The following is a 14277-nucleotide window of genomic DNA, read 5'->3' as shown; positions in this document are numbered from 1 at the left end:
GTATTTCCTTATCCTTGGCTGCCACTCCACTACAGAGGGTGAAGAACCGCAGAAGGAACAGTTGATCAGTGTTCCCTTATCATTCAGTTAAAATTGTTACCATCAGAAACCCCAAATCCCAGCCAGGTAATGTAGCATCAGCCAGACTTTGATCCCTAAACAACTAAATACATCCACTAATCTAAAGTATTTCTCCTCCCTCTCAAGCCCTTCTCTATTGTACCCACTGAAATTCACAGTCTGGGATCAGCAAATTCCCCAAAGTCCTCAAATTCTTCTTTAACTGTTTCTTTCTTTAACTGAAACCTGTTACCTGAAATCCTCTCTAACAGAGACCCCCCCCAAAAATTTTTTTATTTACATCCTTTATATTGACTGAAGGCCCTAAAAGCGATGTCTTTTTATGCTCTGTATTCTCTCTTCGACACTACTTTTCTTTCCCTCCCCTTCAAAAACTTCAAATACTCTGAAGCTCATGCCATACAAAAATTCTACCACCCAACAACCCTCCTTGGGGTGAGCAAGAGTTACCCTTGATCCCTCTTCTTCTAATACGGGATGGGAAAGGAGTGCAAGGGAACTCTCTTTACTTTCTGCTCAATGCTGTTGTGAACCTAAAACTTCTCTAAAACATAAAGTCTATTTAAAAAACAGTTTTTGAAAGGTCAGTAAGAATATACTTTTGAATAATCTTTGGAATTGTGCAACAACATAAAGTTCAGCAATTTTCCCCATGGATACCTATCATACGATTTTCTTCTATAAACTTTAACTATTGGCCTAGACTTAAAATCAGTTATTGCAGTAGCTATTAAAGAAGTAGAGGATCTCCAGTATCATGAAAAGCAATTACTGCCACTAGAAATTTTTTTCACGGGCATGACTTTAATATCCTCTTTCATTACAGATATAATACGTACATGTAAAAGCAAAACAACAACAAAATTCATTTCACATGTACAATTCAATGATGTTTCTGTATTTTTTCAGTCTATTTCCTATGTAGCATGATAAAATTAAACAGTGGTATAGTAGTTCAATGGTTTTCACTAAATTTAAGCAGAATATCTGTTTTCTCCCTATAGTAACACCAAATGCATTTAACATCTACTCATCTTAGCATTTAGTCACCTTAATCACTCTTAATTTTATGTAGATCTAATCTCTTTAACAGTCTCAAAACCTTATGTTTTCTCCGTATTTCTCAAGTGCACAAAGCACAATACTCCACGTATTATATGACCGCTCAAATATTCTGTTAGCTAGTAAACTGAATGAAAATAGAGTTGAGAAGGTTCTTTAAATATTCATTTAACAAGAAAATTTAACTAGCCAATACCATCTAGTCTGTTCATGATACATATTTACATGTAAATTGTGCCATATACCCAAATCACCTTTTATGAATCATCTTTGAATACTGGTCTATATTTGATACTTTAAAATTCTCGGCAGGGCACGGTGGCTCACGCCCGTAATCCCAGCACTTTGGGAGGCTGAGGCAGGCGAATCACGAGCTCAGGAGATGGAGACCATCCTGGCTAACACTACGAAACCCCGTCCCTACTGAAAACACAAAAAATTAGCCGGGCGTGGTGGTGGGCGCCTGTAGTCCCACCTACTCGGCAGGCTGAGGCAGGAGAATGGCATGAACACTGGAGGCAGAGCTTGCAGTGAGCCGAGATCGCACCACTGCACTCCAGCCTGGGCGACAGAGCGAGACTCCATCTCAAAAAAAAAAAAAAATTATCAATATAAAACAGAAATTACAAGTAGAAAAACCTCCACATCTGTTGATGTACTTGTTTTTACAAATAGATTTGGGAACAAACAAAAACAAAATAGAATACAATGGAGGAAAGCAATAAGGAAAGGAATGAAAAATACTATCACTTATGACATGAGTATATGCCTAGAAGATTAGATTATAACAAAATATAACAAGTCACAAAGCAAGAAAACAAGCTGTTAAGAGTCTACATTTTGCCTTGATTTTAGTGTTTTCAGTTCAAAGTAAGTTTTTGGTTGTCATACAGAGATTTTCCTTCTACATACTAGCTTTCTAAGACATCTAAAAGTGAAAAATCAGTAAAAGCCAACTAATTAGTAGAGTGTTAATTAGTATTTTACAATACAGCCACGTTTCAGTTCATAAATTTGATATGAAAGAGGTAACGTAATCTAAAATTAGGCTACAGAATACTAACTACATAATTAAAACTCAAGACTCAACTTTATTATTCTAAGACAATATTTTTAAACTGATGATTTTAATTACATTAAAATGATGTAAATTCTTTATATTAACTTCAAAAGAAATCACAAAAGTTAGTTTTAAATTCAAAATGGAATAAAGTCATGTTTACTCCTCTCTACTCCTCTAAAAACATGGACACATACATACATAATAAAAGAGAGACTGGGTTTTCTTCAAGGAAAGTAAGAATCCCTAACTACAAATTTTCATCTGCCAGATGTGGTGAAATTTAGAAGAAAATGAAAGTGGATTCAGAGAATTCACACTGAGTTCTTCACAAGTGGCAGTGTCCTCTGAGAGGATCCTCTGATTAGTGCTACAAGATTCACAAGTATCAGAAGCCCATGAAATAAGTGAAGAATCTTGTTCTAAATGTAGAATGCCAGGGAAGGTGAAACCAAAATAAATAAAGAAAATAATTTTATAGGAAAGCTATTTCTGTTAACTCATATTTCATATAATTGCCAAAACTGTCAGAGATAACAGATCTAAAATGTGAGCTGGTATGGCTCGGAAATGAATGAGAAGAGAAAAAAAATCAAATCATAACAGAGATTTTTAGCACAATAATGAAAATCAAAGAATCAAAACAGAAAACTAAAATGAATAGAAAAAAGTTGTTTGTATTGTTGACAGATAATGAAGATACCAAAAAAGCCCAGAGCATTTAGCAAAGGAAAAATATTTATTAAAAAATGAAACACAGAAAGGCATACAATCTCTCAAAAAAGTGATAAGGAATAATCAAATTCATGGCATATTCAGATTAAGTTACTGAATGTCAAGGTCAAAGAAAGAATACCATGTACACCAAGGAAGGAAGTGAGTGACTTTTAAGAAGGGAAAAAACTCAGTCTGGTGTTAGAATTCTGGCAACATTCAAAGTCAGAAGACCAAATCTCTACGATGTTCTGGGGAAAAGAAATAGGGCCTATACCTAGAACGTCAGACCTAGCCAAGTTAGACTTCAAGTATAAAGACAATAAACATTTTCAAACATAAAAAAACTCAGGAAGTATAACACCTACAAGCCCTTGTTAGGGGCAAAAAAACTAACAAGCATTACTTGCTGAAAAAACAAAAAAACAAACAAAAAAAACCAGTCATCTGAGTAGAACATAAGTTGAAAAAAGTTCAATGCTGCACGCTCAGCTTCTAAAACAAAGCTACTGTGTGGCAGTGAGGCGGTGCTAAACAAATTTGTTGAATAAATCTATAAAGGAATAATGAAGAAAAAGTGAGAAACCCCAGAGGGTATGCTGGAAAATGTACGGGGTCAGGGATGTGGAGGCTTGTAGCCTGGAGAAGAAATCAGCCAGTGGGATTATGAGAAGACAAATTTTTTAAGACAGAGTCTCACTCTGTCGCCCAGGCTGGAGTGCAAGTGGCACGATCTCGGCTCACTGCAAGCTCTGCCTCCCGAGTTCATGCCGTTCTCCTGCCTCAGCCTCCCGAGTAGCTGGGACTACAGGCACCTGCCACCACGCCTGGCTAATTTTTTGTATTTTTTAGTAGAGACAGGTTTCACCGTGTTAGCCAGGATGGTCTCGATCTCCTGACCTTGTGATCCGCCCGCCTCGGCCTCCCAAAGTGCTGGGATTACAGGTGTGAGCCAACGCGCCCGGCCGAGAAGACAAATTTTTAAAACAGCAGTTTGGGTTCAGCTTGTGCTTCTCACCTCCGCTGCCTGGAACACTCAATGCCTGCTACATCACAAGAGAACTGGCAGCCATGCTGATGCAGACAGACGCCCTCCAGAATGAAACCTGGGCAGTACAAAAGCTCTGCTGGAGATAGGAGTTGAAGACATCAGGTAGAAACTGACTAACCTCTGGCAGTGTGACTTCTCAACCATTCTTACTCAGAACCTCCAAGTTTGGTGGATTACCAGGTAGATAAAATATCTTCTTCCAATGTTCTTTTCCCTGGGGGGCTCTGTGTGGAGCTGCAATCAGAGTTCTTTGCGGATACTATGACTTTTTTGACGGCTGGGGCCCGCTAACAAATTTATATGATCAACTAGGACCATGTAAACTAGTACAAATACATACAAGATCACAGGGAATAAAAATCAACTAGACTGGTGAGTTAAGAGATGTATCAAACTAGATAAAAAAACCAATATGCAGCCTTTTATACTATCTATAAAAGACATACCTAAAACATAAGGAAACAGTAAGGTTGAAAGATAACACAGATTTTCAGACCTCCAAGAAAACACTGGCTGGGCACCGTGGCTCACACTATAATCCCAGCACTTTGGGAGGGCCAGGTGGGAGGATCACTTGAGCTCAGGAGTTCAAGACCAGTCTGGGCAACATGGTGAGACCTCACCTCTGCAAAAAGTACAAAAATTAGCCAGGCATGGTGCGCATACCTGTAGTCCCAGTTACTCTGGAGGCTGAAGCAGGAGGATTGCTTGAGCACAGGAGGTCAAGGCTGCAGTGAGCCATGATCATGCCAATGCACTCTGGCCTGGGTGACAGAGCAAGACCCTGTCTCAAAAAAAAAAAAAAAAAAAGAAAAGAAAGAAAAGAGGGGAGGGGAGAAAGGGAGTGAAGGAGGGAGAGAGGGAGGAAGGAAGGAAAAGAAAAAAAGAAAAGGAAAGGAAGAAATATGTAGCTATATCAAGGTGAGGTAAGGTAGATTTAAGACAAACATGCCTTACTGAGGATAAAGATGGTCAATATGTATTGCAAAATTTGCCAAGAAGGTACATCACCTCTAAATATGTGCAAGCCTAACGAAATAGTCCCAAAATGTATAAAACAGTATTATTAAATCAATAAAATATACAGAGAAATGGACAAATCCACCATTGTGGTACATACAATTATTGATAAGTCTCAATGAACGAAAAACAAAAAGTCACAAAGAATACGGAAGGTTAGAACACAACAATGAGAGTTATCTGAAAGATATATGGAGATGCATGCATCCAACAATCAAAGAATACATATTTACCCAACTCCATTCGGAACATTTAAAAAACCAATCTTGATTTAGGAAATAAAGCAAGTCTTAACACACTTAAAAAGGCTCACAATCTACTGAAATAAGGGCAATATACAACACTATGATAAGCCCCATCATAAAAGTGTTTACAAAGTGTTTTGGTAAAGACTGAAAGATACTATCTGAAACAGAGACAACACATACAGAATTAATATCCAGAATATGTAAAGAACTTCTAAGAGAAAAAAATCAAAACCAACAACCCAGCACAAAATAAGCAAACCACAAAAACAGGTTGCATTTCACTTTCCTAAGATCAGAAAAAAAGAATAAAATAAAATTTAAAAAGGGACAAAGACAGAAAAAATAGAAAAGAAAGGCAGACAAGACAGAAAGAAGGAAAGGCAAAGTACATGGGCAAATAGGAATTATCATACAAACTTACTGCAGTGTAGCTAGTACAATCACTTTGGAAAGCAACTTGAAAACATGGTAAAGCTGATGATGGACATACTCAGCCTAGCAATTCCTTCTGAAAGTATCACAGAGCAACTTTTACCCATGTATAATGAGACAGGTCAACAGATGTATATACTGCAACACCATTTATAACAGTAAAAAATTAGAAACAACATAGTTGTTCTTTGATAGAAGTATTGATGAATTAAGAATATTTATTTCTAAAACTAGCTGTATTGAATAAGAGCAGATGGATCTCAAAACACTACACTGAGTGAAAAAGCAAGTGCAAATGAAAACGTCACTATGTAAAACTTTAAACCCATGTTGAAACCATATTAAATAATACCTGTTAAAAAAATATAAAGAAAACACAATGTAAATTCATGATAGTGGTTATGAGAAGGAAAGTAGGAAGAGACCAGGAAAAATTATAAAGAGGACAGTAAATCTCTAATTGTTTTCACTTTATGAATAAAAATAAAAATACATATAACAAATGTGTCAGCACTGACATATGTTACTTCTGGATAATGAATATAGCAATCCTTGAAGTATCGTTCTCTGTACTCTACCTTTGGAACCTTTGGAAAAAACTTTTATTTTTAAACTGCTTTCTTTCTTTTTTTTAAGTATATGAGGATGTCTGCTTTTAGGTTAGAGGGAGTAGTTGTTGGAAGACCAAAGAACCCACTGAAATCAACTAGTAAAACAGGATGAAATACAACAAATACCTCTTTAAAGACATCAGAAAGCTGCTAAAGCAGGAAGACTGGAGATGCTAAGATTCTATAATCTCTTTCACATACAAGGTCTGAAGGCTCATTAAAAACCACTAGACATGTCAAAAGACTGCATCGTATAATTGAGAACAAAGAGAAAAAGGGATCAGATATGGACTTACAGGTAATCCAGATATAGCTATTCACAGACATGAACTTAAAGATAACTATGGCTAATATTTTTTAAAAAGTTTAAAAATGGAGAAAATGCATGAAAAGATGGGCCATTTCCATAAAAATGAAAAATCAAAAAGAAATTCTAGAATCGAAACTATATTATCAGAAATTAAGAACGTACTAGGCTGTTTTATCAGTTAATTTTAAAAAGCAGGAGAAAGGCTTACTAGAAAATAGATTGCTAGAAAATAACTAGAAAACATTCAAACTGAAGTACAGAGAAAAAAAGAGTAAAAAATACAGGAGGACAAAATACATAAGAAATGTATGGGATACAAAACCGTTATATGTAACTAGAATCCCAGAGAAGGAAAAAAATGGGACACAAGCAATATCTGAAGACACATGCCCCTTGTGGGTCCATCACAGTAAAAATGTATATTAACAAAGGAAAAGCAAAGGCTTTAAAGCAACAAAAGAAATGAAAGACACATTATCTTTAAAAAAAATTTTTTTTAAGATCAAAAGCTGGCCTCTTAACAGAAATGAATGGAAGTTGGAAGACAACTGCTTCAAAGTACTAAGAGAATAAAACTGCCCATCTAGAATTCTACAACCAATAAAAACAGCTTTCAAAATGATGATACAACTAAAAAACAATGAAAAATTATGCAAAGGATTTGGATAGACATTTTTCCAAGGAAGATATACAAATGTCCAATAAGCACATGAAAAGATGTTCAACATCATTAGCCATCAGAGAAATGCAAACTAAAACCACAAGATACCAGTTTATACCCATCAGGATGGCTACAATAAAAAAGACAGGGCCGGGGGCGGTGGCTCACGCCTGTGATTCCAACACTTTGGGAGGCCGAGGCGGGCAGATCACGAGGTCAGGAGATCAAGACCATCCTGGCTGACACCATGAAACCCCGTCTCTACTAAAAATACAAAAAAATTAGCCGGGCGTGGTGGCAGGCGCCTGTAATCCCAGCTACTCAGGAGGCTGAGGCAGAAGAATGGCATGAACCCGGGAGGCGGAGCTTGCAGTGAGCCGACAGCGTGCCACTGCACTCCATCCTGGGCGACAGAGTGAGACTCCGTCTTACACAGAAAAAAAAAAAAAGACAGACAATAACAAGTGTTGGCTGGGATGTGGAAAACCTAGAATGCTGACACATGGCAGGCAGAAAGCAAAATGGTGCAGCCACTTTGGCAGTCTGGCATTTCCCAAAATGTTAAACTTAAGAGTTACCATGTCATCTAGCAATTCTTAAGTATACTTTTATATACTTAGCAGCAAATATGCAGAAAATAAAATTTGAGAAGAAATGTTAATAATGCTTTAGAAAATCAAATATCTACTAATAAATATAACAAAAATGTAGAAGACTTATTTTGAAAACTATCAGCCATTATGGAGAGAATTAATGAAAATCAAATGAAATACAAACATGTTCATAGATTACAAGACTTGACACTGTAAAGATTTCAATTCTCCCTAAATAGATCCCTACATCCAGTGGAAAAAAAATATCTAAATTCCAGTAGGTTTTTTGTTTTCTTAAGTGAACAATGACACTTGGTTTCATTTGGATATTCTGAAAAAGGGCAAGAATAGTCAGCTGGTTCTGAGAAAAAAAAAAAAAGGTGCAGAACTACACCACCAGATATCAAATTATAGTAATTAAAACAGTGCAGAATTAAGCAAGGATATACAAATAATCAAATGGAACAAAACAGAGAATTTAGAAACAGTTTCACACACATATGGTTACTCGACTCATGATAAAGGCAACCCTGTCATATAGTGAGGAAAGGATGGTTTTATGCAATAAATTGTACTGGGACAACAATATCCATCTGGAAAATAACAAATCCTGACCCCTACACCTCAAACCAAACACAAAAATACCAAATGGATAACAGGTCTGAAACATGAAAGGTTAAAAAAAAAAAAAAAAGAGTCCTTACAGAAGAAAGCATAGAAGAATATCTTTATGGCCTTATGGTAAGTAAAGATTTCTTAAACGTGACATAAAAGGCATTACCCATAAAGGAATGGGAAAAAAAGGTAAATGGGAAACCATTAAAATATTATTGATTTTTTAAAACATTAAGAAAGTGTAGGCCTGGTGTGGTGGCTCATGCCTGTAATCCTAGTGCTTTGGGAAGCCAAGGCAGGAGGATCACTTAAGGCCAAGAGTTCCTGACCAGTCTAGGCGAGACACCATCTCTACAAAAAAATAAAAGAATGGGTCGGCCCTAGTGGCACATGCCTGTAGTCCAACCTACTCAAGAGGTGAAGACGAGAGGATCACTTGAGCCCAAAAGTTTGAGTTACAGTGACGTATGATCGCACCACTGCACTCCAGCCTGGGCGTCACAGCAAGACCCTGTCTCTAAAATAAAATTTTTAAAAAAGAAAGTGAAAAGGCAAGCCATAGTTTTAGAGCTAATATTTATAATGCATATCATGGACAAAACACTCACCTGATTATATAGAATGCATATTAATAAGAAAAAAGCAGGCAGCCCATTAGAAGAAAACAAAATGAAGTGAACAGACTAGTCACAGAAGAAGATACATATCTAAATGGCCAATAAAAATATGAAAAAGTGAGCACCTTCATTAGACATCATGGAAACTTAACATTAAATTACTATTGTTCACCTACAAGAATGACTAAAATGAAAAGGACAGTACCCAGTATTGCTCAAGACCGGAGCAGCTAGAACTCTTACACTCTGCCAGCAGAGTGTAAACCAGTAGAACTACTTTAGAAAACTTCCGTCAACTACTAACCAAATGCATACCCTTATGACTCAGTAACTGCACTCCTATTTACCCAAGTGTTCACGTATACTATCGAGAATATTCAAAATTACAGTCTTCATAATAGTACCAAAGTAGAAAACAATCCAAATGTCCATTTACAATAGAAAAAAGTAAATACATAAATTGTATTCTATTGACACAACAGATTATACATCAATGAAAATGTACAAGATATACTTACATATATCTACACGCAACAATACCACTGATAAATTTCACAAATGTAATATTGTGCGAAAGAAGACACACTGTTCATATAAACTCAACAACAGGTGTAATTAATCTATAGTGTTAGAAGTCAGGATAATGACCTTCCTTGGGGCAGGGGGAAACAACTGGGAGACAGGATACAGTGCCTCTCGGGTGGTGCTCTGGGATATGGTGGCTACATGGTCTTCCTCTTTGTGCAAAAATTCACTGAACCACACTCTTAGGATTTCTGAATTTTTCTTAATCTTATACTTTAATACGGTTTACTTTTTTAAAAGTGTTCTAGATAAGGAAGAACAAACATAAGGTTTCACCAGAGGCTTCTAAGTGGAAGTAAAGTGAAGCAGCTCTTTAAGTGTATGATACTGTCACCCCTCCACCACCTGCAAGATTATTTGTGTACTGTTCCAATGATGAAGTGTGATTTTTATCTTGCTAGTTCACACCTGTAATTCAAAACTCTTATTTGCTACTACCTCCTCCAACCAATAGTCCCTAAACCACTCCATCAGAAGTTAGCGGTTTCTTCTATAAACTCTCCCAGTATCTGATATTATTTCTATTTGCCACATATTTAGATCTCCTATGTAGGCTATATATTTTTAGTGAGTTTCCAGGACCTAACACAGTCTCTTGGGATATAGTATATATCTGAATCTGGACAAATAAATGACATCTCTTTTCTTCTGCAAAGATATAGTTTTTCTCCCTTTCATGAAGAAACATGAAACTTTTAAATCAGAATCAAATTCTAAAATCAATAAAGATACTCTTTTAGTTTGTGACAAATTGTTTCTGTGTCTAATTTAACCTGAAAAATAAACTGTCCAATTATTTCTTTTATGTCTTTTCTCCAATCTTTGCCAAAATTATCTGAGACAGAAATTCAGATAGTCCTTGCCCCATTTGGCAGCTAGGCAAGAAGCTGACACAGCAGCTAAGTCCAACGTAAGAACAGCCTCATTCTAGTTGCTTAGTGGCAGTATCTATCTTTTCAACAAGGTCATTTCCTCAACTCAAAAAGTTCCATTACCGTCACCTACACATTCCTAGCTGCTCTTTCTCTCTACAAATGTGAATCCCTTCCATAGGTAGGTCCAGTTTAGCTATGTCCAATTTAAACACGACTATCTATGGAATAATAAGGGCTCGAAAATTTTATGTGTCCTCCAGTTCTTTGCTTGTATGTTATTCCCCAATAAACCCTATTTTATATTTATACTGCATATATCCATGAAGCAGGTCCCTATGCCTCCTCTACACTTCATAATCCTCAGATTGTGAAGGGAAGATAATTTGCAGCCTTGCTTGGAATCATTCCTTTGGAATAACAGCATGGATAGTTTACCAATCTTCCCTATTGTACCAACCTTCATAATGAATCATACTGTGTGGGCCTTATATCTTTGTTGAACAATCTTCATGAGTTGAAACCAGGGCCTCCTCTTTAATTCAGTCTATGGGCAACCCTCATCTCTCCCACCAACTTCCTTACAGGCTGCTCAGTTGAGTTTTATCTCCAATTATATCTATATTCCAGTGAATTACTACTCAGATTTGCAGAATCTTCAGTTTCGTTCTGTTCCTGGTAAACTTTCTGAAACCACTTGTTCTTGAAACTTCTCCTGATAAGCAACTTTCCCAGAGATAGCATCTCTCCAGTAGTTCCCTTATAATATGCTATGAAATTATTTTTCCTTCTTTCTTCTGAACTAAGGAGTTGGTAAACTTTTTCTAAAAGTGTCAGAGAGTAAACATTTTACGCTTATGGACCATATAGTTTCTGGGGCAACTACTCAATTCTGTTGTTATAATGCGAAAGCAGCCATAGACAATATGTAAATGAATGAGCATGACAGTGCTCTAATAAAACTTTATTTACAATAACAGATGGCCAGCCCATGGACCATAGTTTGTTAAGCCAACATTAGACACTTAAAACTTCTGGCCTCTTCATATACCAGCATCATTATAATTACCTTGAATCTGTAAGGATTTACCCACACTGGTACCATAAAATAACTTCAATATATTTTATCAATTAAAACTGAGGTACATATATAAATTTATAAATATTTGCAATAAGTATAAAAAATTCTCATTACATATTGGTTAACCAGAAAATTTAACTGACTAGAACACATTCACTGATAATTATAGTTAACTTAGCTAATTATAAAAACAGATAACTTAAAAATAATCAATGTAAAAAAGACTAACAGTCAAATATATAATCAAATACATAGAAGACTAAATATCTTATGAGGAATCTATATAATGGATGGTAATGGTGGGGATTGTGGTGATTTTACTTTTGAGTATCTATGTTTTTGGTGACATATCTCTATAATAAGGAAGTCTCTTTAAAGCAGATGATGAAAAGACACAATTTTATGATTGTTAGAATTTTTCATTTAGTCTGTAACTAAAAATATTTAGACTTAAAATTAAGTTTAAGAAAAACCCAACCATTCTGTCCCATGTTCTTTTTTAAAAGAATATTTATATCAATTAAATAAATTAAAATTTTCATTTACCTGTCGGTTCCTTTCATCCATTATGCGTGTGATTTGTATTTTCTTCCGCCCCATTTTCAGTCACCTTTCCTTATTTCCTTATATTCCAAATATTTAATTCAAAAGTTAATTTTCTTCAATACCCTAATGCATCGTACACAGCTTCTGTTATTTCAGCTTCTAGTCCAAGGGCTACAGCTGAAATTTTCTACAAGATCTAAAACAAAACACAAATTAGAAGATTTAAAATCTGTAAGTTTACAAATCATGTAAGTATTATACAAATTTCAAATTTGCTTTTACACTGCACACAGCATTATTAGTTGAAATTTCTGGTTATACAAAATTAGCAAATAAGTTGAAGTCTTGTTAACTTTACCCCTAAAATACCTCTTGAATCTCTTTGTGTCTCTAGTTCTGGTTAAACTAATGCAACAATAATGTTTGAGGTTTTCTCAATGTATACAATAATAGCAACAAGAGCCAAGCCTTATTGAGATTCTTCTATGTACTAGACATTTTCCTAAGCATGGACATGTCTTAACTCATTCAATCCTAATAGCAATCTATAATTATTACCTCCATTTTATAAATAGAGACACTGAGACACAGAAAAATTAAGCAATACGCCCAAGGTCACGTAGTAAGGGGCAGAGCTTGGGGTTATAAACTCAGGGAATCTGGTTCCAGCACTTCTGTTCTTAACAACACAGAATATCCTTAAAAACTTCTGATGACCTCCATACCAAACAATGAACTAATCTGGATAGCCCCAATCTGTCTTTTCAAATTCTTGCAAATTGCCCTAGCCTCCAGCCAAATCACTATTTGTCAATTCACAAAGCCACTATATACTTTCGTAAAAATATGCATTTAAATGAAACATTCCTTTGGCCATTTAATGAACACCTCCTTATCAGTCAAGATTTAGTTTGCACTGCCAGATGAAGTGAAAATCAATTTCCCTTGGTAGAATAAACAACAGCACCTTCGTGTGTGTGTATAAATTTTAAGTCTGCTTTCCTTCAAGACTTAAAAAATCTTTCAAGCGTTTTTTATTCCATTTATTCTGTGTAGTAGGATGACTGGAAATGATATAGTTTGTCATGTTCTGAATGATGGCTGTGTCATTTTAAAAACCTAGTGCTTTCAGACTTACATAATAAAAATACGAGGAGATGGGGGCATGAATGCTATAATAGAACAGTCATAATAATACATTCCCATGGGAATTTTATGCAAGTATTTTTAATACTGTACATGTGTATCAATAAAACTTCAATTGTACTGTGCAAATCCAGTGTGTGATTAAATCTGGCTTTTGCTCAAAAGCTATAAGCCTTTCGTTTCTTATCATTTCCAGCACTAACATCAGCACAGCATTTCTTATTTATCTTCCCTCATTATTTTATTTCTTCATTGATACAAACAGTAGTTGATCATCTATTAACTGATAACCTATTAATTGTTCACCTACTTCTAATAAATGTACTTCCAAACACTGAACTATGCACAGAGGATAACATGGTCAGAAAAAAAAAAAAAAAGGATATGATTCCTAATCTAGCAGAGTTCAGAGTCTAGTAGAAGAAAAAGACATTAATCAAACCATAATGCAAATGAGTTTGCATAATTCCAAACTAGAAAGTTCATTTATCTGAATTAAATTTATGGTTCAGGAAAGGCTCCCCTGAGGATGTGTCTCATACTCAAACTCGAGTATGAGATATACATATTAGGCAGGGAGAACAACATGTACAAAAGCCCCATGACAAAAGGGAACAGGAAACATTAGAGGAACTGAAAGATGGCTAGTCACTCGTGGGGCCCAATCAAACAGGCTGTGTTGTAGAATATTTCTTTTAACAGATCACATTGTATCCAATTCCCAATATAAACACTTGTACTGTAGTAGGCAAGAGAAATATTAATACATTTTACTACAGAGACAGTATTGCTAAGGCATGCAAGATATTTTAATGGCTGTAAGATGGATACACTGTACTACCTTATATCACCTAAAAAATTCTGAATTCCAGAACATATTTGGGCATTTTTTGCTTTTGACAATGGTGGAGTAGTTTGCTTCAAACCAACCTTCTTTTGAGAACAACTAGAAAAGAAAAACACAAGATAATC

General features: G+C 35.6%; 1 protein-coding gene across 20 annotated transcripts in view; it reads right to left on the bottom strand.

Annotated features, from left to right (window-relative positions):
- MEF2A (myocyte enhancer factor 2A) overlaps positions 1-14277 on the bottom strand; it is a 150656-nt gene that overhangs the window by 71072 nt on the left and 65307 nt on the right. For all 20 annotated transcript variants that reach the window (XM_008969868.6, XM_008969867.6, XM_063596941.1 and 17 more), the window contains one exon: positions 12160-12355. In XM_008969868.6, the coding sequence (XP_008968116.4) occupies positions 12160-12213 (54 nt within the window). In that variant the 5' untranslated portion in view covers positions 12214-12355. The remainder of the gene's footprint in view (positions 1-12159; positions 12356-14277) is intronic.

The sequence above is a fragment of the Pan paniscus genome, chromosome 16 (genome assembly GCF_029289425.2).
Source record: "Pan paniscus chromosome 16, NHGRI_mPanPan1-v2.0_pri, whole genome shotgun sequence".
NCBI classification, from domain to species: Eukaryota; Metazoa; Chordata; class Mammalia; order Primates; family Hominidae; genus Pan; species Pan paniscus.
The sequence above is the reverse complement of the archived record's forward strand: the minus strand, read 5'-3'. Positions and strand labels throughout refer to the sequence as shown.